We start from the raw sequence: 24,203 nt of genomic DNA on the forward strand, positions 1-24,203 counted from the left end.
CCTAGACCATCACTGGCCCACTGCCAATCTGGTCATGCTGGAGGTTGTTGCAGGCAGCAGAACGTTCTCCATGGTGTCTCCAGACGCTGTCACGTCGGTCAAATGTACTCAATGTGAACCTGCTGTCATCTGTGAAGAGCACAGGGCACCAATGGCCAGTCTGACAATCATGGTGTTATCTGGCAAATTCCAATCCGGCTGCACGGTGTTGGTCTGTAAGCACAGGCCTCACTTGTGGCTGTGGGGCCCTCTTACCACCCTCTATTCCTTGTTGCACAAAGGAGCAGATATCGGTCCTGCTGCTGGGTTGTTGTCCTTCTACAGCCTCCTCCACGTCTCTCATTTCCACCTGTTGTCTGTCCCATTTGTACAACAGCAGGTGAAAATGATTCACAATCAGTGTTACTTCCTAACTGGACATATTTATATCCCAGAAGAGTGAGTGACTTTGAATAACATGGTAATGATTATGTGTTGCCTTTATTATTATTATTTTTTTTTTTTTGAGTATATTCTTAACTTCTTTCTATAGTAAGTTTTTGCTGTCAGTGACTTTTCATTTCAGCCTAGATGGTTTATCATCACTATGAAATCTGGACTCATTAACTCCGCTAACTCTGATTAATTAATTTCATTAATATTATGCCAGGCAGAAATACCACCCTCATAATGAATGGCTCCTTGGCCTGATTTTAATCACTCAGTAGCAGAATCAATGCGGATGAATGAGATGTGCTTCACTGATCCTTGTAAACAATCTCCGTCCCTCAAAGTCTACATTTAATAAAGATTTTTCCCTAATTATTAGACGTGTGATATCAGAAATGAGAAATAAATGGTTGGATGTACAATATGTTGTATTTTATTACTGACTCTGGTGAGATGTAATGAAGTATGTGACTTTATTACAAGGGCTTTAATGTGTTGTGTACCTATTTTTAGCACGCTGCCGGATTACTCAGATTTGATGGAGTCACATACTGCTGAGTTTGCACCATCAGCTCTCCACTTCAGGACTCATTGCGGCATACAGTACATCATCATCTGTATAAGGATGCCAGTGCAGTGCTGCCTCCTGCGGAGGAAGAGGAAAACATCTCTAAATTGACTTTACTCCATGAATGAATGAGGCAGCAGCATTTGGAGCGATGCCCAGGACAAGAGATGCTTAGTCTGTGTTTCTGCTCTGCTGTGCCCAAGTTACTCTCATGATTGATAGTTAGAGGCTGGTGCTCCATAATAAGCAGCTGGCCTACTTTTTCCAGCAAAGCAGCCAGTGCTCCTGATGACCTAATGGTGCAGAGAAATATTTTGGATTTCACACTGTGATGCTACTGAGAAAAAAAAAACAAAAAAAGAAACAAGCCTGTCTTTGATTATTAATTCAAGTCTACAGCAGTGTGTGTGAACTTCATACAGCTGCACAAATATCAAATTGAGTCACCCCTCATGTGTAATGTCTTCTCTTTCCAGGGCTTTTTTCCTTGATCAGTCCAACATGACACCCAGTGCTGCACCCAAAGCCGCTCTCATAGATAAGGTAATGATCTTTAACGGCCTCACACCATATCCATGATACCATGGTGAAAAAAAATTGATGATTAAGGTTGTACATTAAAAGCTAGCAGTCACATCAAGTTGACTCAAATTAAATCAAGTGTTATAAAGTTTCAGGAGATGCACTTTTAGTTTTTGAAAGCTATATAGGCAAAATATTCCCAGCTGTGATTACCTGTAGTTACCGCCTGAAACTTTAATATTGCATGAACCTGGGAGATGAGCATCGAGTGTTTCCCAATCTGCAGATCATTTTTCCTCACAACCATCTTGGCACATTAGTTTTCTTCTCATTTTTAATTTATTTAAATCTCACCTGCTGTAACCACTCATGCTATCATTGTTTCTGCCCAGTTAATGCGCCCCCTCAGTGCTCTGGATGAGCTCTACCGCCTGATGGAAAGTTTTATCAGCTGTCGCCGCACCGCTGCCTGTCAGTACACCGCCTGCGGGGCTTCTGGAGTCGGGCTGCTTACTGTGGCCTCTGAGCTTTGCTCACGTCTGGGAGCCACACACATTGTTATGTGCAACAGCGGTGTTCATCGGTGAGTGAGTGGGCACACGTATCACTCTATATACGTCCCTTTATAAGCCACATCTAGTTAAATTATACATTATTTGCTTGTGATTTTACTTTACTTCCATTTCTATGGCAATGACATGTTCTTACCTCAGCCTTTTTATACCAAATTTTTCCCTGATGATGTTTTCTTTTATTCCATGCCTACCTCTTAATTTCGAGCCCAGCTCCATGCTATGTGGACATTTCTATGAATACACATTTCTCTGCATTAACTGACAGCAGGATATTGTAGTTAATAAGGCCCATTGTTTTTCAGACCAAGTTAGAGATTTAAAGTAGGCAGAGCACTTAACTCCAAAAGCGGACGAGGTCAATTACTTCCATTCTCATTGAATTCTATATACAGCCTTCTAATTCACCTACTGCTGAGGGCACCATTCATCAATGCATAAGTTCAAAAATATCCCAATCGTTTGTCACCGCTGATCCCTGTTTCCAGCTTTCATCTTCATCTCATACTCTCTCCCTCCACCCGCGCACCCATCTCTGATGCCCTCTTTCTTCACCTTCTGACAGTTTCCATATCTTTGCGTCTCAGTCACACGCACAGAGTCACACAGCCGCGCGTTTGTGCGTTCCCCCGTGTGTGACTGATGGCTTGATAAAGTGCTGCAGAGGGAGCCGCCAGCTTGCCTGAGCTCTAATAGAAAGTTTCTGTCTGCGCAATGAGTTCTGCTACTTTATTAACCCACAAGGCTGAGTTTTGTGTATATCACCCCATGTGTCTGTGCAATCACACACACTAGCCACAACTCACCCAGACAGGCAGGCTAAGTGTACCGTGACATAGCAGGTGACAAGCCTTGTCATATTTAGGGTTATTTGTGTACAGGCGTCCTCTTTAAGTACCGTTTCACCCTCTAAAGCTGCAGAATGACGAATAGGTTGGAGTTGGGATCACAAGAGAGTCAAGCACAAATGCAAGCATCCTTAAAATTGGTGCAATTGACTTTGGCAGTCAAGGCTTTATACAGAAACCCCCACCCCACCCCCCTTACTGCTGCTTACAGATTATATAGAAATGGATTGAACTGCTTTTTCTGTCATTTTAAAGAAGGACGTAAACAGTGAGCACACACACTAAATCTGTAATAATTGTTAAAATTCACGAAGCCAGGACACTTAATTAGTAATGTGGAAATTGCTTTATCAGGGTGTCAGCTTTCTCAGGCTCCATTGACTGGATTAATTGGCTTGATGGATGAGTTTTAATAACAGTGAAAGTAGGATATTTTGGGGTATATTTGATGTTTTTTGTCCATCAGCCCGAAAAAAAAATAAAAAACACAAGAAAGGCAGAGTTCACTATCTAGCAGCGGAGTAAAATAGAAAGGGGAAGAATATCTTGAACAAAGAAAAAAAAAAGATATATTCATATACAATTCAATGTGCTTACTTTGTGAAAGAGCTGCTATTTTCCCTTGTTTCTGTTGATTATTCATCCATTGTTAATGCAGCTACTGCTCATGCTTGGCATTTATATGCTCTTTTATCCTCCCCATCCTCCCGTCTGTTCATTCTTCCTCTTTCTGCGCCCACCATCTTCCCCTAGCTTTGTGTTTGTCTCTCATTTGTCAGTATGTACTTGGCTCTGGAGAAACACAGAGTGTAAATGGAATATGGGTTGGAACGACATAAAACAGATGGGTATAAATCATCTTTTCCTTTCTCACCAGCCCTAATGAAACAGAAAACGGTGCAACTCCACACACACACACACACACATACAGATCCTGTGCAGCTCCTTCATCCTGCTCCAGCTGAAGAGATATTTAAATATCCTCTTTGGGTAACTCCCCCCCACCCTATTTGTCAGTGTGAAAGGCTCAAAACGGGTGGGAAGCTTGAAGTATTCTGAGGATGGCCTGTGAAAGGACAACTTTTGCAGTGCTCTGTAGGGATATCACTCAGATGATGGTTGGGCTCATTATGTTTATTACATCATGTAGAGCCCAAGGGATCTTTTAAATTTTGATCTGATTAACTTAAAGTGTTGGCGTCTGGCAGCAATAAGTCCCTCTTTGCACATCTGTTCATTTTTGTTGCTTTTATTCTCAGTCAATGTTAAACTGTACCGTGAGAGTAAGAAATATTAAACAAACAGCTCAGATTTCTTAGTGACTATATGGTTGGGTTGTTAAATGGAATTCAAACAGTTGGACAGTTCAATTTACAGTAAATACCCTGGATCGATATTCTAGCGCTGCTTGTTATCATAGAAAGGTCACCCAGAAGTCTTGCACTTGTCACCAGCTCTCCAGGGATTTATCTTGAGTGTGTGGGCATGAAGGCGATGGAGAAGAAATGCATGTCTACTTACTTTATGTGTCTGGGAAGAAAGTTAGCTGAGACTAATAAATCACAAACTCATGTCAACACTCATTTTTACACACGCTTACAGGAATGAGAACATATCACCTCAGCCATTGTAGGTGCACCGACTTGTCCTTGGACCCTTTTTCTATCTGCTGCTACGAGCATCACTGCTGGTGTTAATGTGCTGACACCAGTATCAGAACCCTCCTTCTGCTCAAGCCAAAGCAAATTTGAGAAGGCTTTTTATTGTCCGTATGCTTCATGTTTGCTCACTGACTTAAAAAAAAAACAAACAGCGGAAAGCAAGAAAAATGATTCATTGGTGATGAGATGAGCAAAGGCCAAGTAGGAGGAATGTGATGATAATGACAAGGTGTCAAAAGGAGGAAAATGTGGTCCTGGATCAGACTGAAATTAATTTGGCCAACATTCTGAATTTGGATGAAGGCCAGAGTTACACGTCTTTGCTTTCTGCTGAGCTTTTATTTTTTGGTCTCTTGCAGTCTGTGAATAAATTCTTTGAAAGGTTTTTTTTTTCCATATTGTATTGAGCTTTTATATTTTCAATGTGGAAAAGAAATAATATTTTTGACTCTACAGCTTTTTAGATCCAGAACTAAATCTGGTGTTATCAAAGGCTTCTTTGGGACTCACCCATTCTCCCTTAGTGAGAACCTGTCGTGCAGGCAGACAAGCGTATATTATCACCTAGCCCCTTATTTTCTGTCTGATCAACAGCTGCACTCTGAGTGTGACACTGGAGCAGGCCATCCTGTTGGCTCGAAACCACGGACTTCCCCCTCGCTGCATCATGCAGGCCACTGATGTCATGAGGAAACAGGTACAATTTTTTTTTTACATCATCCCATGAACTGTGTACAAAATATCTAGACATCTGGATTACATTTTTTTAATTGAGACATTCTTGTCGCATGCACGTTGAAAGTTGTGTGTGTAGTATAAATCTAATATCAAAGCCACTGTCTGCCAATCGACAACAGCTTTTTAAAAAATCTATCTGCATTCAAATGAAAAAATACTGAAAAAAAACAGGAAGTACTGGCTTTTCTGGCTGCAACAGAGACCCCAAAAGACTAAATAAGCAGAGGATATTTGATGCGTCCCATGACGCTGTATGCATACACCCTCTTTCTTTACTTCTACACAGCCTCCTGATCTTTCTGCTACAGGCTTTTATCTAAAATGTCTCTGCACATACAGTATTTTTCAATACTTTGCTCAATTCCTGTATTCAGTTATTAAATGAGCTACAGGCTCGACTGAGTCCAACATTGGTGGAAATCCCAGTTGAGACAGGTGGTTTAGTCCACTGCCTGCCATCCTGACTACCCTCACAGTTCTCAGTTACTGTTTGGAAGTGTGTCAAAGCTACACTGTGCTCACTTTGCATAATTAACGTAAAACATCTTTTATCAGATTTCATTCTTTTCACATATACACTACAGCCAGAATGTGAATTAAAAAATCAAAATTAGAGTGCAACTTGTCGTTGTTTCCCAGCTGCCCACACCATGTCATTCCCTTACTTCCTGACTTTCCTCGCTGGCTTTGTAAAATAAAAGCATAAAATCTCCACCAAATATAATTTAAAAAAGACCATCTGGAGGTTGTTTGCGTCAGACTTGTTTGTCTGCATGTATGTTTCAGGTCAAGAATGGAATTTCCATCATTTTTTATTTTGGCCTAAACTCATTTTTATCCTTCAAAAGCTTCCAGCTTTGACCAGCTCTTGGCCTGCAGCTCAGACTCTCTTTAAAAGTTCTGGCAGTAAGGGTTATGGAGCTGCTTGCAATGAGTGGAGCCATTAGTCAAGAGGCTGAAATTTTGCAGAACTACTAGAAATGGCGTTGGAGAAATGGAATGGCTGTCTGGACGATGTAAACCTGATCTAAGGTCATTTTTACTGACAATGAAACGTTACAGGTATTTCCTTCTGTGTGGATTTGCCAGAACAAAATTTTCTTCATCATTAGACATTTTCTATTTTCTTTCACCACCACTGAACTCAACAGCACTAAGCAGACATCTAGTCCAGATAGAAAGCAGAGAAAAGTCTGATTTGATGTGTGTGTCTGCTTCCTTGACCTTATCTTCCTCACTCTAAGACATGAAAAAGGTTTCAGTGCATCATCTGGTCCCAAAAAACCCAGTCATCAAGCCCAGACATATAGATATTTTCATCCTATTCAGCCCTCAGTGGGATATTAAGTTTCAGTTTTACGCACATTAGATGATCTACAATCAGCTAATAGATTTTATTTACAAGGAAAGCAGAAGTGGGAAAACACACATGCTGTGTTTTTAAAGTGGCAGTAAAATGATGTTTATTATGAAGCAAGGGATTTCTCTAGAAAACAGCTGAGTAAGGACTAATAAAGAAACCTGATAGCATTTGCAGGAAGTAAGTCCCATCTATGAAGATGCCAGATCGCAACCCAGAGGGTCACAAAAAATGTTTGCTAATGTCCCAGCACCAGACACTTCATGACATCTCCAGAGGGTTTTGTCTGCTACCTGACTGCTCAGATCTCGCTTTGCATGAGGAAGATCTACTTGATTTTAGGAAGGTGATCATAAAAATGTGAAAGTCTTTCTTTTTTCTTGACCCCAAACCACATCAAACTTGAACTCATATAATTTTTTGTTCACTTTTATGTTACTTAGAGTATCTTTTGAGGGGTTTATGTCATTGAACAAACAGACTACCTGGAAGAGGAGACACTGTTTTTAACTGGTGGTTTCATACAGTTTTGACCTTCTTGGCTTAATCAAGATTTAATAATAAAGATTCTTCTTGTTGGAAACACAGCAAAAAGGTCTCTGTTTTTTTGCTATCTCATAACTCAACTTTGATCTTCTTTGGCTGCTGCGTCCTTCGGGGACATTAGGGGGCATCTCTGTCTGGCGGCATCAGAACGGATGGCCGTGATAGGAATTGAATAATTGCTGATCCTATCGTGTTACCTGGACGTAACTGGGCCGACACTAAAACACCAGACTGCAGAGTTGTAAGAGAGAGGTCAGCTAATGCACTTGCGGCCGGACGCTCCCTCCCTTCTGAAACTGCGGACAGTGATGACCTCTTCAGAAAAATTTGATTTTGCACTTTTGCTTACGCGGGTGAGCAGCACTGACGTAGAAAGTGTGTATCTGTGAGTGCAGGTGTTTATGTCTCTATTATAAATTAAGAAGCTGGCTTCTGTTTTCCTACAAGGGGCAGATCTGCAGATGCTGTGCAAAGCCAGCAAACTTAAAAGAACTTAGAAGAGAGGCTACTGACTGAATATAATTATACTCTGTAACATATAGACAGACACACTCCATTCATCTTGTTCTGTGTGGGCTACTTTTGCTGAGATCTTCAAAAAAGTTTAAATAGTTTTTAGAAAATAGCTTCATTTCCAGGAGGTCCACTTACACAATATATCTACTTTACAACATTTATAAAACGTGGTTCAGCATGGTATATAAGAATTTTCTTTTTGTGGTTGACTGTCAGTTATTGTAAAACCTGACAGGAAGCAATCTCACCTGGGAAAACTCAAATCATTAGGAAAGAATTGTCACCAGAAGTCTGCCTTAGATGATGTCCAGTGACAGCTCTGCTGTAGGCCCAGTGGACTTTTGCCATATGGTGTTCTTGAGTTTCTGCATCTACTGACATGAATTACATATATTCTGTAATAAAAGCTGAAAGGAACCAGTGGGTCTATAAGGAGTTTGACCATGATTGAAAATGTTCCATTGCCTACTGAGTGAAAGATAGAACAGTAAGTTATCTTTGGAAGCACACCACATATAATGCCAGATAGTAATTAGTTAGAACTATTGCTCAGCATTTTCATCCTTTCCAAAAGCTGAATCACCATCTTACCTCTGTGCAGTTATTATTTGCTAAAGCACTTTGAGATTTCAGAAGGCTCGAATGTTCTTTAGTTTATGTTTTTAAGTTTTTAATTAGCACCTCCTCTGCCGGCTGCTATTTTTTTAAGTTTTTATTTATGGCAGCATTTCAGCTTGAATCATGATACCATGTACTTTTCTCGTCTGTTTGTCTCTCAGGGGGCGAGGGTTCAGAATTCTGCCAAGAATCTGGGAGTGAGGGATCGAACACCATCTTCGGTCCCAAGGTAAAAGTGCAGTGAAGACCTGATTGAGTTCAACAGAAGTTCTGATATTTCCCAACTATGAGGCAGAGTTAAAAATGCAATATATAGCACTTTAGTTTTTACTGAGTTTTCAAGGGCTTTTTACATGTACCATTTCAGTATGTGACTTTATATAAATTGAGTTTTTTTCTGCTTCATAACATTTGTTACTGTTATCTTGCAAACTTCAACTAACAGAGAATGACTTAATCAAACAAGTTGTTCTACCAAAGAAATGAAATAGAAGCTGAAATGAGCACAGCCTGAGAAGAAATACACCAACATCTCAGAGTTAAAACTGAATTACATTGAAGAATAGGTTCAACTTCCTCTAAACCAATGTGCAGGATGGATCAGCTGTTGCTAGAAACTTAGAAATAATTTTTTTATTTATTTTCCTGAATTCCTAGAAAACAAGGTTTAGCATTTGTCTGCTTTAATTCTGCTCCTTTAATCTATTTTCTGCCTAATCTATATTTACCATAATGGTATGAGGGGAAATGGTAACCCAGTGGTTACAGAGGTGGGCTTGGGTCTGGAGGAACTAGGCTGATGGCCCCAGGCTGGCAACAAAGGTTAACCACTGTGGCCCATGAGCATGTGTCATATGTCATACCACAGCTCTCTATTAGTCTACTATAAAAGGGTAAAATGCAGAGCCTAATTTCCTAATTGAGATTAATTAATTTAAAATTATTATTATGTATATATGTGTATTTTGAGCAAAACTGAAGCTAATTACACCTTTAATGCACATTAGAAGGGAGGCACCTACACTCAGCAGCTATAAAGTGGAGGGCAGGGACTGACTCAGACATTTAGTTATGACATATAGATTTTGTGAGAGGAGTCAGACCTTTTGAACCTTTTAGTAAAATTGACAAATACAATTAAGATATCAGGATGATTAGTGTTGAGACATGGTGGTAGTGCAGCAAAATGACTGCACTCTGAAGGTTTGTGTCACCATTGTTGCTGCACAAGTGGCTGCTGCAAAATAGGTAAGTATGCTTTGTGGGAAGATGTACTCCACTTGTATGGGTAAAAAAAACTTTTAGTGAGAATTTATCCTGTGCTCCTTTGAACTATTGATCACAATACAGATGTGATACCAAGGACACATTTTTTTACATTAGGATGCAAGAAATGTGTCAGATTCTCAGTGAGGTTACACATGACATCATGGACTTCATTTCGGAAATAGCAAAGCACTTTCTCTTTGGTGTAGTAGAGGTCTAAATTACCTGTCAGAGAGAGAACAAGTAACTTTGTTGTCACTCCACGGTTGATTGCGCTTCATCAGCAGTTTCCACCGGGGAAAAGCCACATCAGTTACAACTTGTTTTAATTTTTCTCAGATCCCAAAACTGCTTCTTTTTGCTTCCAAATTCAGGTCAACTCATGAAAGGGCTGTTTCAGTTTCTTGCATTATAAGTGTGATCCTCCATTTTTCATAAGCATACCCTCATGCAAAACATTATCTACAACCACCATACACTTCATTTTTCATCATCACCCTCTAAACAGCCTTTCATTGTAATAATGACCACAATCTCATTGTGTAGTTTTCTGCAACATATATGCTGGAGTTAAATTTCATTTACCGTCTTCAAGCAGCTTTGCAGCCTGGAGAAATAAAACCGATCACCAGATCATATATAAGTTTCTGCACATTTTAAAAGCCTTTAAGGCACTGCATGTTGAATGTAATTAAATGTCACGTTGTATGTGCGTTTCTCTGATCAGGTTGTACAAGCTGTGCCAACCTCCACCCCCAGATGGTGATCCATAATGCATTGCATCCAGGAAGATACTGAAGAAGTCTTGAGAAGCTTTGAGGCCCGCCATCAAAGTTTTTCCTCCACCGATATGTTAACCTAATTAAAAACAGTACGTTTTATATGTCATGACTAGCTGCCTAAAGTGTAAATACAAATTTCAAGCCGTAAATAGTATTTTAATACTTTATATTTTTCACTGTTGAACTTTATACATATATTTTTTATGCTATAATGTATTACTCTAGACAATGAAGAGAAAGCAAATGATTACCCCAGTAGAAGGGAGTTGCATTAGTTCAGTGAAATCAAATGAATCCTATCAGCACACTGTTTTCATATAATGAACTGAGAATTGGGTTTCTGTTTTGTATGATGGACATTTGCATTTATGTATTAGTTTAATTTGCATATGAAGTAAGCAAAGATAATGATGATTAAAAGGATACTGGATGTAATTTGGCATCATACAAATTAGCCTTTTGTCTCATTCTGTTCATAATTGTCTTGCTGTATCAGTCTTGTCAGTATTGCTTTAAACATTTGAACGTGTGTTTCTCTGTGTGATGCTGTAAATATGCCTGTTTAGCAAAACAGCTCATCATCAGTCATTCTGTTGTTTCTCACTGCCTTTGGATTTACAAGAGGGCTGCGTGCATGTTAGGATTCTCAATTGTTTATCAGTATTATGTAGTTTTCAGGAGGTAGACCCACAGGCATTATTCAGTTTTTCGTATGGACAGAGCTGAGGATTAAAGCATCTTTTTCTTACTCATGATTGGTCATTGTTATTGTAGAGTGAATGATTAGCTCATGACTATGCAAATAAAAAGAGGTTATGAAATGCATCACTAAGTTTCAGTGGTGTTACATTTACACATTATTTCCCATTATATTTTCTTTGAAGCATTTAAATGCTGACATGTATACAGTTTGTATAAACATATTAAAGCAGATAACGGTGGGTAGCATTGTTGTGTTTTTGTTCATGAGAATAAAATAATACATCAGGACACTATAGGCCAATATTTAATTTTTTAATCAGTGTAATGGTAAGTGTTGAGATCCTTTTTGTTTCCTTTTATCCCCCATTTAGACTAATGTTCAGTATGTAAAATGTATGCACAAATGTACATAATACACATTTAGGAGGGTATTTTAACAGTATTTTTTTTTTTTTTTTTTTTTTTCCCTAATGCACGACAATGTTCTTTCGACTTGCACTTGGGGGTGGATCTAAATTTTTATCCAGTGAAATGCTTTTTCAGTTGCCCCTCCCTCCATGACTATACATTAAAACAAACAGCTCATACAAAATAGTGGCTTGTGCCAGCTGGGGTATGTAGAGCTGACCAATTAGAAAAGACTGGGCAATTAAGGAACAGGTGCAGGTGTTTGTTTATAAACCAACTTTCTTATTCCCAACCCATCACCCACTGACACTTGGAGACTTTCTATCAGTTTTCAACACACAGGGTATGGGGACTGCTACTGGTGCATTTTGCCTGTTACTCTAAAGTAGTGGTTCCCAACCTGAGGTCTGGGACCCCAAAGGTGGTCTCCCTAAGAGCACAGGGGGTCCCTGAGACTTTTAACATTAAAAACCACTGTGATTAATGTCCACACATTTTCCCCACTAAAAAAAAGAAAAGTAAGGTTATATGTTAAGTTACCTTTGCTTTGGCTATATGGAAGGACAGGACTCAGCCAGAATACATTATTTATGGTGAGACTCTCACATTTTAAAGCATAAAACCAAGTATGGTTTTTAGTACTTGCATGAAGGGAGTCTCCAAGGAAAGTACGTTGGGATCATAGACAGTATATAAAAGATGGACGGAGCCTCCGTGACATCACCCGTAGGTTTCTGAAGAGCTGAATTAAAGCTCATTGGGCGTTCCCATCATCACCATCTTGGCAGCGTCACACGTACCGTCATTCCTGGATAATCCAAAATTGGGCAAAGAGGAGGAGCTGAGAGGGGGACTGTGAAGGTGGGGGTGGATGACTGACACCCATAAAACTCCGAGCTGCCTGTAGCTAACAGCTAACCGAGCTAACTGTAACTAACCAGCTAACAGAGATGGGCGGGCTAAAGCTAAGGCACGCTGTTAGCAGGCTAAAAACCGTGGTTGTGCTGCACTCTAATCAAAAGGACACGCCCCTAATTATGCTGGATTTCAAGAATAAATAACATCCAAATGGATGAGTTAGAAAAAAAATTCACCCTCCTCACATTTGTCATGAAGGTAAACTTGACCTATTAATCCTAAAATGGATTTTTGTACCAGGCTTTAAACATGTTTATGTCTGCTGTGAAGTTATTTTTTTAAACATGGGAGTCTATGGGGATAGATTCTGTTTTGGAGCCAGCCCCTAGTGGATGAGGGGTGAACTCAATTTTTTGCACTTCTGCATAGGCTTCACATTTTACAAGCGTAGGTTGCCACTTGGTTGGGATCCACTACTCTAACCACTGCTCTAAAGTAAAGTACCCTCGACCAGTAACAGACTATATGGACCAGCTTGGGAAACCCTGGGCATCTAAACATGACAACTGCCTGCATTTCAAAACCCATGGAGCAGGCTGGCAGCCTGACCAAGCAACAGTGAGCAATGAATTGGGAATGTAAACAAGATGGATTTTACAGTAGACAAGTAAAAAGAGGTAAGCAGTATACCACCATTGTATCAGCTTGGGATGCCTCAAGGTGATATAGGATTGACTGAACCACAGTAATTTATTTATTTTTTATAAACTCACATGCAGCTATATAAAACTTGCTATTACCAGGATTGATTACGGCAGTGCTTTACCTTGAGAACTGCCATAATTCTCTGCGGCATAGAAACAGCAAGGTGTTGGAAACATTCCTCAGAGATTTTGCTCCATATTGACAAGATAGCATCATACAGTTACTGCAGATTTCTTGGCTGCACAACCATGATGAGAATCTCCTGTTCCACCACATCCCAGTGGTGCTCTATTTGTTGGATTGAGCTCTGATGACTGTAGAGGCCAGTTGATTACAGTGAACTCATTGTCAGGTTCAAGAAAGAAGCTAGTTTGAGTTCTTTTGAGCTTTGTGACATGGTGTATTTTACAATCCTGGCTCAGTTTAGGGAAATGGAGATAGTAACATTAGGACCAGAATTAACTGATTAAGTTAACATAATTTATTGATAAGTGAAACCCAAAGAAAAATTAAAAAGAAAGAAAAGAAAAAAAACTATCTGAAAACAGGAGTCAGGAGAAGCAAACAAAATAAACAAGTTAAAGAATTACTGCTGGGGTGACCATGACAAAAAAAAATCCAAAATCCACATATGCACAAGACACTATTCTATTAATTACGAGTAGCCAGTAGTTATGACATAAAAGATGGCAGGGCCAAACCAAAGCTTTCCACACACAGTAGTTTACCCAGTCCAGTTAAAACAACAAAATCACAATGACAAAGACAAGAACAAAATTCTCAGTTGGTAAACTGCTCCAGTCTACCATATGATGGATGTCAGCAACATAGATAAATAGTAGCCAAGACACTGATACGGCTGGACAGTAGACCATCTAACCAGGTGCCAATGAGAACCACAGCCAGTCCATCCAGTGAATCACCTGTTTGTAACCACACATAAACTTTGAATGTTTACAACAAACATTCCTTGGCCATACAGGCTGTAACACCTCCTGTGATGGCAGCATGAGCAGCCACACACTAAACAAAGGTCTGGTAACCAAACTCTTGTTTCACTTAAATGAACAAACAATTTAAATAAATGCACTATTCACCAGTTTTCATATTTCACATTTTTATTAAGTTTTGGCAAGGTGGTTGACTGACTGGGTGGAAACATTTAGTTAACTTGTTTTGTCACCTAGTTATTTTGGTTTGCTTTAAGTTAATATACTTTCCGTTTGAGTTACCAGTTCCTGCGGAGCTGCTATGTGGGAGTGGTCACACAATTAGGCTCCTCTGGAGCTCCTTAAATTGGACTATTTCACTAGATCTAAGGAAAGTGTAGGAAGGGTTTAAGCTTCTCTATTGGTTCGCTTTGTTTTATTTTTTTGCTTTATTTAGAGAGTTTTGATGGTTTGCGTTCTTTTTTCCCTACTTGGTTACTGTTTAGCATTGTACTGATGAGTTTAGTCTTTGTTGTAGTTTGTTTAGATTTATTTCAGCCAGTATGTTTCCCTCGCGTGTCAGTTTGTTAGGTCAGTTGGTGCTTCAATTCCCAATGTTGATGTTTGTTTTGTTGATCTCTTTTAGAAGCCCAAACTTATTATGACTTTTTTTTTCTCTGTGTGTAATTGAATCACAAGATTTTTTTGTTTGTTTGTTTGTTTTATTCCCTGTGCCCCTCTGGTTTTTCGGCTCAGTCCCTCACACCTCCACTCTCGAAACATAAACTAGAAGGTTTATGATACAGACAAACAACAAAAAAAGAAATGAAGATGAACAAATACTCACAGCTGGTGAATAAGCTTTAAGGCATGATGGATCCATGCTTCATGTTGTTTATACCAAATTCTGACCCTACCATCTGTCTACCAAGACTCTTTAGACCAGGCAAGTTTTTCTATCTTCTGTTGTCTAATTTGTGAGCCTATCTTAATTGTGGCCTCAGTGTCCTGTTCCAGGAGTGGAACCGGTGCTGTAGCCCAAGTGTTTGTTCAGAGATGCTATTCTACCTTGGATTTACCCAGTGGTTATTTTAATTACTGATATCTTTTTTCTTTCTTCTTGTCTCCAACCAGTCTGTGTATTCTTCACTGACCTCTGACATCAACAAGATATTTTGACCCAGACAACTGCCACACACAGTAAACCCTAGAGAAGGTTGTGCTTGAAAATCACAGTAGATCAGCAGTTTCTCAAATACTCAGACCAGGACCATCAGCCACTTAAATCCCATTTCTTCCACATTCTAACGCTCTTTTTCAACTTCTTGAGCATGTCTGCATGCCCAAATGGATTGAGTTACTGTCATGTGATTGGCTGATGAGCTATTTGCGTTAACAATCAATTAAACAGGTGTTCCTGATGAAGTGATAAAATGTTTAGTGCTTTTGTAATCTAGTTGATGTAAGCTTTGTACTTCTCAGCCTAAAGAGGTTCTTTATTTAACCCATAGAAAACGTGGGGGTCAGTAGCTATATCTTGTCAAAGAACCTGGTGGACATGTGGACGGTGGAAGACAGGGGTTGAACTTGAACACTGCTGCTGAGCTGAGCCCGGCGGATAAATGGGAGTGGCGGTGGCACTGTTAACACCAGCAGCCAGTGAGCAGAAGATTTGTAATCTGTCACAGAGCTGCTGTGCCATTGGCTTCCTCGGAGGAGATACAGCCAGAGAGTCAGCGAGGCGACAAGCTGGGGAAGGTCCCAGGCTGACTCTCCGCGATGAGCCGGTCTCAGTGCCGCCTTCCCCGCGCTTGAAGCAAACCCGGTCTGAACTTAGCGCGGCTCAATTGCAGCCCGCTTCGGTGACATTTTTTAAATTTTATTTATTTGTTTATTTTTTTTAAAAACACAAATTAGTCGCCGAGACGCCTCTCGAAGGACGAATGACTCCACCGGCTCACCTCGTGATTTCATTCTGCTAAAAGCTCCAGTGAGGCACAGCAGTTTCTTCATGGCGTCTCCTCAACAGTCAAGAATTCAGTCGTATCTGGAAAAAAATAAAATCGGACCCCTGTTTGAGGTGAGTGCACAGATTAACAACTCTGAAGTATATTTACTGCACCAGACTGCATTAACCCATTTTATTTCTAGCTTTGTGCTCAGTAACGAGCGCACATCAGCAGCTGTCAGAGTTAATAAGGAAATATTCTGATGGGTTATTACTTGAATCAATCTACTGGTGAAATTGAAGAAGAACCACACGCTTCCCTGAGTGATACCTTCCTGAAACGTCCCAGAAAGGTCTGTTTGGAATGATACTGCACTACATGCAGCCAATAAAGAAAAGCTGACTGCTGTGTTTACCCTCACATGTCCAACATTAGCCTCTCTGTTAGTGATTTGCATTTCAGAAGGCTGTGATTTAGCCACATTGCCACTGCTTGAGTCAACACTGTTGCAGTTTGTTGAAGTTAAAGCTTCTCAGGGAAGCCAGATCAGAATCCAGGCTGCAAAACAGGCTTGGCTTTACTGCATTAAATGCTACAGATGACACAGGCAGCCTTGCTGTCTGTCAGTCAAGGGATGTGTATGCTCATCCCATGTTACCTGGGTGACATCTAAGCAGCCTGGTGTAGTAAAAGGCTTCCCTCACCTTTCACTAGGGAACTAATAGCTTGAAAGGAGGACTGCACAGGTGAAAAGGAATATCAGTAAAACATCCAGTTTGAAATGCAACATCTCGGGGAGTTTTAACATTGTTCTTTTAAAATGTTAACATTTTGCAAAGAAGTAACTGCTGGATAAGCTGCTGTTTTTTTATTAGTTTCACTATAGAGCAAATAAAGATATAGTGGGATGCCTGGCATTGTATTTATTCATTTTCACAAAATGTGTTTTGCAGTGTGCTGACGTTTCACTTCTGTGCTGTAGATGAGTTTGTGGAAGAAGCACAAAATGTGTGCATGTAAAGCAGATATAAGAGCAGCGATGAGGATGGTTTCAGCACCCTGGACAGAGACTCCTGGTCTAGCATGCAGTTCATTCCCTGAAGAGAGCAGTACATTTTCTGGTTAGGCCAAAGCAGTTCAGTGAGGCTAAACTGCACAATGATGGGCCTCTGTTTGCTTTTCATGTTTGTTTTTCCTCGCTCCATACTCCTCTTTCACCTCTTTCACTCACTTCTGCTCTCCTGCCTGTGCTTTACTTGGGCGTCTTTGCACGGTTAATTTGGCTGCCCTTTATGTAACAATTGTGGATGGTTTTAAGTGAAAGGCAGAGGAGATGCTGATCAAAAGCACATCAATAAGCTTGAGTTGTTTAAATGCTGTTTAACATGATTTTCTTTAGTTAACAAACAGGCCCTTTAGGCTGCACAAAAAGAAGGCACGGGTCCTGAGTTGTAAGACCAGTATGTTGTGAATTTGTAGATTTCCACGGGGAGCCAGCAGCAGAAAGAAGGTGTAGCAAGATGATAGTATTGGAAAATTCTCCTGGGTCTTCAACTGCCCTCATGAGAAAATGAACTCATTGCTACCCTTCTGTTCCACTTGATAACCCTTGGCCATATTATTTTTTTTGCCCCAAAGAAAATCCAAGTGCATTCAGCTGCAGAGAAAAAAACTTTTTTTTTTCAGAAGAATCCAGGAGAGACTGGTATTCTCATTGTAATTTTGCTTCTGATCCAGCGTAGAGACTTACTGCAGCAGAGGTAATAATACAACTGTTCTGCTGCACTGCTCAAACCAAAAAGGAGCTTGCAGAAAGTTTGGTAGCAATATAACATCAATACAAGGCTTGCAAGCTTACCTTAAAATTTTAGGTGTATGATGGTATTGTATTTAATTTTTCCTTTTTATTTATACAAGATTAACTAATTGAAACATAGTGTCTCATTTCTAAGAGAGGGCTTTCCACAACTACAATACACAAATACAATTAAAATTGCTGTCTATCAACATGAATGTTTACTGACAGATTTGATTGAACTTCTCATTTATCATTGCAGCTTCAGCTTTATATATATATTTTTTTATCAGCTTTGGCAATTGGAATACTACATTCCCTCTACAATGAGACCAAGTGGAATAAGAGACATGTAGTGCAAAGATACCCACAAAGTGCCTCATTCACAAACAGGATTTTGAAAAATGTGAAAGAACTGCAACAAATTCACTGCTAAAGCAGATGTGCTGCTCTGGCACAGAACATGTGTCTTTACACACAGATTTTGCACCAATTTACTCTGTTAATGAACTTGCTCCGAATAAAAAGTGAGTCCTGTACTAATGTGGATGCATGCTTATCAAATGAATTATGAGTATTTAACATCCATATTTCAAGCCTAATGGACGTGAAATGCCTTTGCTCAGATGAGATCGCTCAGCTTCAAGCTGACTTGGGGTTAAAATAATATTTCTTGTAGAATTTAAAACAACAACAAAAAAATTAAATCATCAATAGACTAGCCAAACGTACTTTCATGGGACATTTACCTGTTCAACTACTGTTACAAGATTCTGAATAAAACCAGAAACCTGTTACGGGCTGTCCCAAACAACACATCTAATATCTCATCTGTGGACAGAAGTATGAAAGCTCAAGTTGGTCATTTAGTCGTTTTTTATGACAGGGAAAGTGTGAGTAATTGTTCTGGAAAGGTGGGGTAAATAGAGCTTTTAAAGGTAATTTATTTTGACATGCGAGCTTGGAGACACCTGTGCAGGCTTGGTGATGGGTAGAAGGTACAACTGTTCTGTAGAAACAATTGTCTTTCAGGTTCAAGGTTAGAAAGCACTGGTCTACAGGTCTGTGATTTACTTGATTTGAAATGTCATACAGTACAGATATGTCCAATATAAACTTAAAATAAGTAAAAAAAAATGTGTTTGGTTATTTCTCCCCATAAATTTATATTATACATTGTTGGAAAGCCTTACAGTGCTGTGTAACTTGTAAGGCTGGATAGTGTTAGGATTGTGTCCCCCTAAAAAAGGCCAGCATCCTCTACAATATTACAGTATTCACTCTTGTTTTGAATTTCAGGAGCTGCCAGGTGTGTTGCTGTCACAGATGTATAACTGGCACCTAACTGATAGACAGACTTGGAATGAAGTGACAAAGACAACCATGCTGGTTGACCTTCAACAACTACTGATTGAGGAATGGTTTGCTATCCCACAGCTAAATGTGACCAGCATAAGTAGGAGCTGTTGTGGCTGTGTGAGGATCTTCCACATGGTACTCATGTACTAATCAAGTATGAAAATGGCCAATATGTTTGTTTTTTTTAACTCTTGAAAAGATGCAATCACCAAGAAACTCAAAACAAGAGTAAATACCAACACAGGGCTCAAAATATCATGTGCATGTGCACATAAAATTGGAGCAGTGCACATAAAATTGGAGCAGTGCCCCTGATTTTTGATGGAAAAAGACGGTGATTTGCAGTGTAGCTAATTTAGTGACTTTTGCTATATTTATCAAGTATTAAGACTCTCCTAGCAACTCTTTTTTTTTTTTTTTTTTTTTTTTTTTTTACTTTTTCTAGTGTTATTGGAGACTAATGGAGACTGACTTGAAACGACACATCGTTCTTAGTCTTCTCAATGAGCAGCAGTGCTGCCGTGGGCTCCTTCCCCATCCCAAAGCACTCACAGGTCATTACGGCGCAGTCCCTCACAGCCAAAGCTGGTTCTTCCTTGACTTTTTACATAACTGAAACTCTAGAGCACTCCATGGTTCTAAAAACTGTGCATGTAACAAAGACAGTAGCCTGCAGCATGGATGGATCAAACCAGAATTATTTTGTATGCAACCATGATGAAAATAGTATAAAATTGACTTTTTGTGTGTATTACTCTTTTTATTTAAATTATTCACTGATATGTTCCCAATTTTTTCATTAAATCAAAATATCTAGACATTTCATATGCACTTGGGGGGTCCCCTGGTGGCATGGGGGTCCCAAGTGGCCCCAAGTTTCATTCAATGGTAAATGGACTTGTATAGCACTTTTCCAGTCAGCTTGACCACTGAAAGCGCTTTACACTACCTGTCACATTCACACACACTCATACATCAGGAGGCAAGGGTTAAGTGTCTTGCCCAAGGACACTTTGATGTAAAGTCAAGGAAAGCCTGGAATCAATCCACCAACCTACCAGTTGGAAGATACTTGCTGTTCCTCCTGAGGTACAGCTGCTTAGATTTTGTAAGATTAAATTTAAGGTTAATATATCACAAATTTGGTTTTTGCACCTGAATTATTTTTTGTGGAAGCAATTTTTTTGCCATGCGTACCAGTGCACTAGTACTCAAAAACTGTATTTCAGTGCACTAGTACTTAAAAAATGTATTTCGAATCCTGCAACAGGAGAATAATTAATGGCATTTTGGTACATTTATTACCCACATGTTAAGCTGTTACTCGTTGCACAGAAGTTTGATTTTTACAAGTTGTACCTTGTTGTAAAGATGACTAATCGGGCTTTTTAACAATATGTAATCCAACACCAGTTGCTCGAACAGAAATTTTTACTTTTTGTGCCATATTTATTTAAAAAAAGTATACAAGTGTATAAAAGAGAAACCAATATAATGACAAATAGGGTGAAATATTAGCTGCCACAATTGTAACAGAGAGCAAATGCTCTATAAAGAATTATGGCAACTACTGCACCACACTGACACACTCATAAAAAAGATCTGCCAAAATATATTTGAGTATAATGCTACAAGTTTGTAATATAGAATATTTCAATTAGGAGTCCTCTGTTTCACTTTTTGAGCCTTTATAATTGTAATATTTTATTTCTCCTCACACCAATATGCAAAGCCCCATTTCTTCCTTTTCTCGTCCCCAGTGCATAGCTGCAGTACGACATGGTGTGAGTTTGTGCGAGTGGGGGTTCATTTACTTGCTCTGATGAGACACAGCTTATGATTTGCCAGAGAATTGATTTTCTTTTCCCCCTCGCTAATGAAATGGTTGCTTTGCACAGATAGTTAGCTGAGTCAACAGTGAATGAATATCCCCCAAAAAGTCAAGCAGCCTTTCATAATACCTGGAGTAATTGCACTCAGAGTTATTGTGACATCTTTAGGTAAATTGGACCTTCTGTCAAACACATTTCCCAATCACCCAGCTGTTTCACTTTGGCTTCAAACTCTACCCTTTAATTTTTGTGCTGCATGAATCAAGAATTCTTTTAATGAGATTCTAAGTTAAAGTGCTACTTTGTTAATGTCCTTAGAAAAAATAAAAAGCACATGTATGTTTATTTAAATTGTACCATGAAAAGCACCCCTTTTCTTTGTTTTTGCCATCATATCAATCCGTAGATTTATTTCATTTTCATTCTATAGAAAGGCAATCTGCAGGATCTGTCAGCAGCCTCCTGACATTTAAACCTGTGCAACAGGATGAGTAGATAGAAAATGAAGCAGTCTTTGCCTTAATCAGCAAGCAGCATAATACCCGCTCTTATGTTCTTCCCTGCTGTGATCTGCCAGTCATATCAGGGGGGAATATAAGGGTTCTCCTTGAACAGTGGTTGGATTAAGTAGCCCAGATCAGAAAAATGTGACTGAGTTGAACTGGAATGAGTAAAAAAGGTGTTGAATTACAGCACTGTTCTGTGAAATAATTGGTATAATTTTCCATACAAAGTCAGACTTTTGCAGTGACTTCAGTAGTGTGGATACACTGTAGGTCTTAAGAATTTGTTAATAGTATAATTTTATTACTGATTAGATGCAAACGGCACTTAAATTTCATAACATTTAAAAAGTATGCTACACCAAAACTCAAACGTTGCAATGGATGGAAGAAATGAACATATTTAATTTACAACAGAACATAATTAATATATATATATATATATATATATATATATATATATATATATATATATATATATATATATATATATATATATATATATTTATTATGTTCTGTTGTGAATTATATATATATATTATATATTATTATATATATAAAAAACACTTTAGAATTTAGACGTGTGAAAGGGAAGAGTGCATGTTTAAGCTGGACACCAGTAATATTTGACCCCTCGAAATGGTACTGCATCAAGAACTGTGATTCATAAGTAGATGATACAACCACAGACAATGGATTACTGTGAGACAGCTTTGTCAAGCATTATAATTCAGATGCTCATTCACAAAGGTCACTTACTAAAGCTTTACTGTGTAAAAGAAGAGGGCAATAAAAGAGTCTTATATTAACTTTAAACAAGTATGAGCCCAAAGCCAGTCTCTGATGGTTTGGTCTGGGGTTGTGTCTTTGGCAAAGCTCATTTACACTTTTGTAATGGCTGTTCTAGTAGATTTTAGAGAAACATATGCTGCCTTCAAGACAACACCCATGCACACATTAAAATACTTTGACATGGCTGAGGAAGATGAGGGTATGGACACTGAGCTGGCTTGCTTGCATTCCGGGCTCATCCCTTGCTAAAAATATTTGGGAAATTTTGAGAAAAAAGAATTCAAGCCCAATGTTGCACATTTTAAGATGTGTTTTCAGGAAGAATTGAGCTGCTCACACCTAAAATTCTTGGTATCCTCAGTATCAGAAGTGCTGTGAGAAGGAATGGTAACTTTAAAATGTGGTAAAATGTTGCCCGTCTATTACAGCAATGATCCCAAACTCCGGCCCTCCAGGGTAAATTCCGTGCAGGTTTTAGATGTTTCCTTGCTTCAACATACCTGCTTTAAATTAAAGGAACAATGTGCAAAACTTCACAATAAGTCTATTTCATTTTAATTTAGTCTGGTGGAGGAGGGAAGCATTTAAAATCTACAGAACGGTGACCCTCGAGGACCGGGCTTTGAGATGCCTGAAATACAGGAATACATTTTACATGGACAAGTTTAAAGAAGAAAATTAAACATGAAATATCTGAGATTCAGACTGTCTGCAGTGAAAGTCAACGTAAACATCCAAACCCTGCATATATATTTTTTACCTTCATTATTTGCATTTGCCACACCATTCCAACTTTTTATTTTATTTCTAAATCAGGATTTTTCTTCTTAAATTGTTTTATTTGCACCTAGGAGATCTTATAAAAAGATATATAAATAACAGAAATGTGAATGACAAAAACTGATACTCCTAAAAGATCAATAGATCAGTATCTGTTAAATCATTCTTGGATGTCACTTTATAATTCATATAAAGCCTGGTATTTGCGTGAACAAAGATCTCAGTTAATGTTACAGTGAGAACTGCAGGCCTCAAATTAGTTTTCAAAAAAAGAGGAATGCTTGTGGCAACTCTGCACTTGCTTTTACCTAATAACGTTGGTTTGAATTTTTATCAGCTAGCTGCACAGTCTTGTGTTGCTACTTAAAGTTAAATGGCTTCACCTCTGCCCATTGATTTCTCTGAGCGAATCGTATTTCTATTCACGTGGAAGACTTGCTTTGCTGTGGAGTTCTTCTAATGTGCTTTGCTCAGGGTCTTTGTAGTGCAGCCCTGCAGGCAACCGGGAAAGACTTTCCAACATACTGATCTATTGATACTGTGATGGACCGAGCTGGTGAAGAACAAGGAACACAGGTGGCTTCAAAAAAGACGGGTTTTATTATTACCCAAAAAATACTCACACAATAACATCTGGGTGCTTAATAGAACACAACTAAACCAAAGGTATAACTGTAACTCAGAGTAACTTTAAACTATATATATATATATATACAGTATATTTATATACACATATATGTATGTATATGTATGTATGTGTGTGTGAATATATATATATCAGTGAAAATGACCAGTCAGAGCCAGGTGTACTGGTATATGTTACGGCAGCTCCTGGTTGCTGAGTCTGTGTGAACATAACTCCCTCCTCTGCTTCTGTAGCAAGAACTGAAGCACAGCAGAGAAGGAGGGGGAGGGACCTACAAGATACAATTATTTTGATTTTCAAGTCTAGACTCTTAATGCTCATGTTGTTTAACTGACTGGGAGTCATGATAAACATTCAATTTCACTTTTTCGACGTTGACCATGCAGGTCAACCTAACATGCTGAGATGCAGCCTAATTGTTTGTCCAGAATAAGTTCCACTAAATTACTGACAGAATGTGCATCTTTTTTCCTTTCCTTCAGACTTTACCTCATACAGGAGGTTCTTAGCTTTTCATCA

General features: G+C 39.0%; 2 protein-coding genes across 3 annotated transcripts in view; both read left to right on the plus strand.

The window, feature by feature from the left end:
* Window positions 1-11,367, plus strand: part of prex2 (phosphatidylinositol-3,4,5-trisphosphate-dependent Rac exchange factor 2) — a 92,970-nt gene extending 81,603 nt beyond the window's left edge. For both annotated transcript variants that reach the window (XM_041968578.1, XM_041968579.1), the window contains 5 exons: window positions 1,474-1,540; window positions 1,912-2,102; window positions 5,195-5,297; window positions 8,540-8,607; window positions 10,372-11,367. In XM_041968578.1, the coding sequence (XP_041824512.1) occupies window positions 1,474-1,540; window positions 1,912-2,102; window positions 5,195-5,297; window positions 8,540-8,607; window positions 10,372-10,417 (475 nt within the window). In that variant the 3' untranslated portion in view covers window positions 10,418-11,367. The remainder of the gene's footprint in view (window positions 1-1,473; window positions 1,541-1,911; window positions 2,103-5,194; window positions 5,298-8,539; window positions 8,608-10,371) is intronic.
* A 4,121-nt stretch (window positions 11,368-15,488) lies between these two features.
* Window positions 15,489-24,203, plus strand: part of c18h8orf34 (chromosome 18 C8orf34 homolog) — a 70,541-nt gene continuing 61,826 nt past the window's right edge. The window contains exon 1 of the mRNA XM_041969042.1: window positions 15,489-16,108. Within this exon, the coding sequence (XP_041824976.1) occupies window positions 16,040-16,108 (69 nt within the window). The 5' untranslated portion in view covers window positions 15,489-16,039. The remainder of the gene's footprint in view (window positions 16,109-24,203) is intronic.

This window comes from Melanotaenia boesemani, chromosome 18 (assembly GCF_017639745.1).
Source record: "Melanotaenia boesemani isolate fMelBoe1 chromosome 18, fMelBoe1.pri, whole genome shotgun sequence".
NCBI lineage: Eukaryota > Metazoa > Chordata > Actinopteri > Atheriniformes > Melanotaeniidae > Melanotaenia > Melanotaenia boesemani.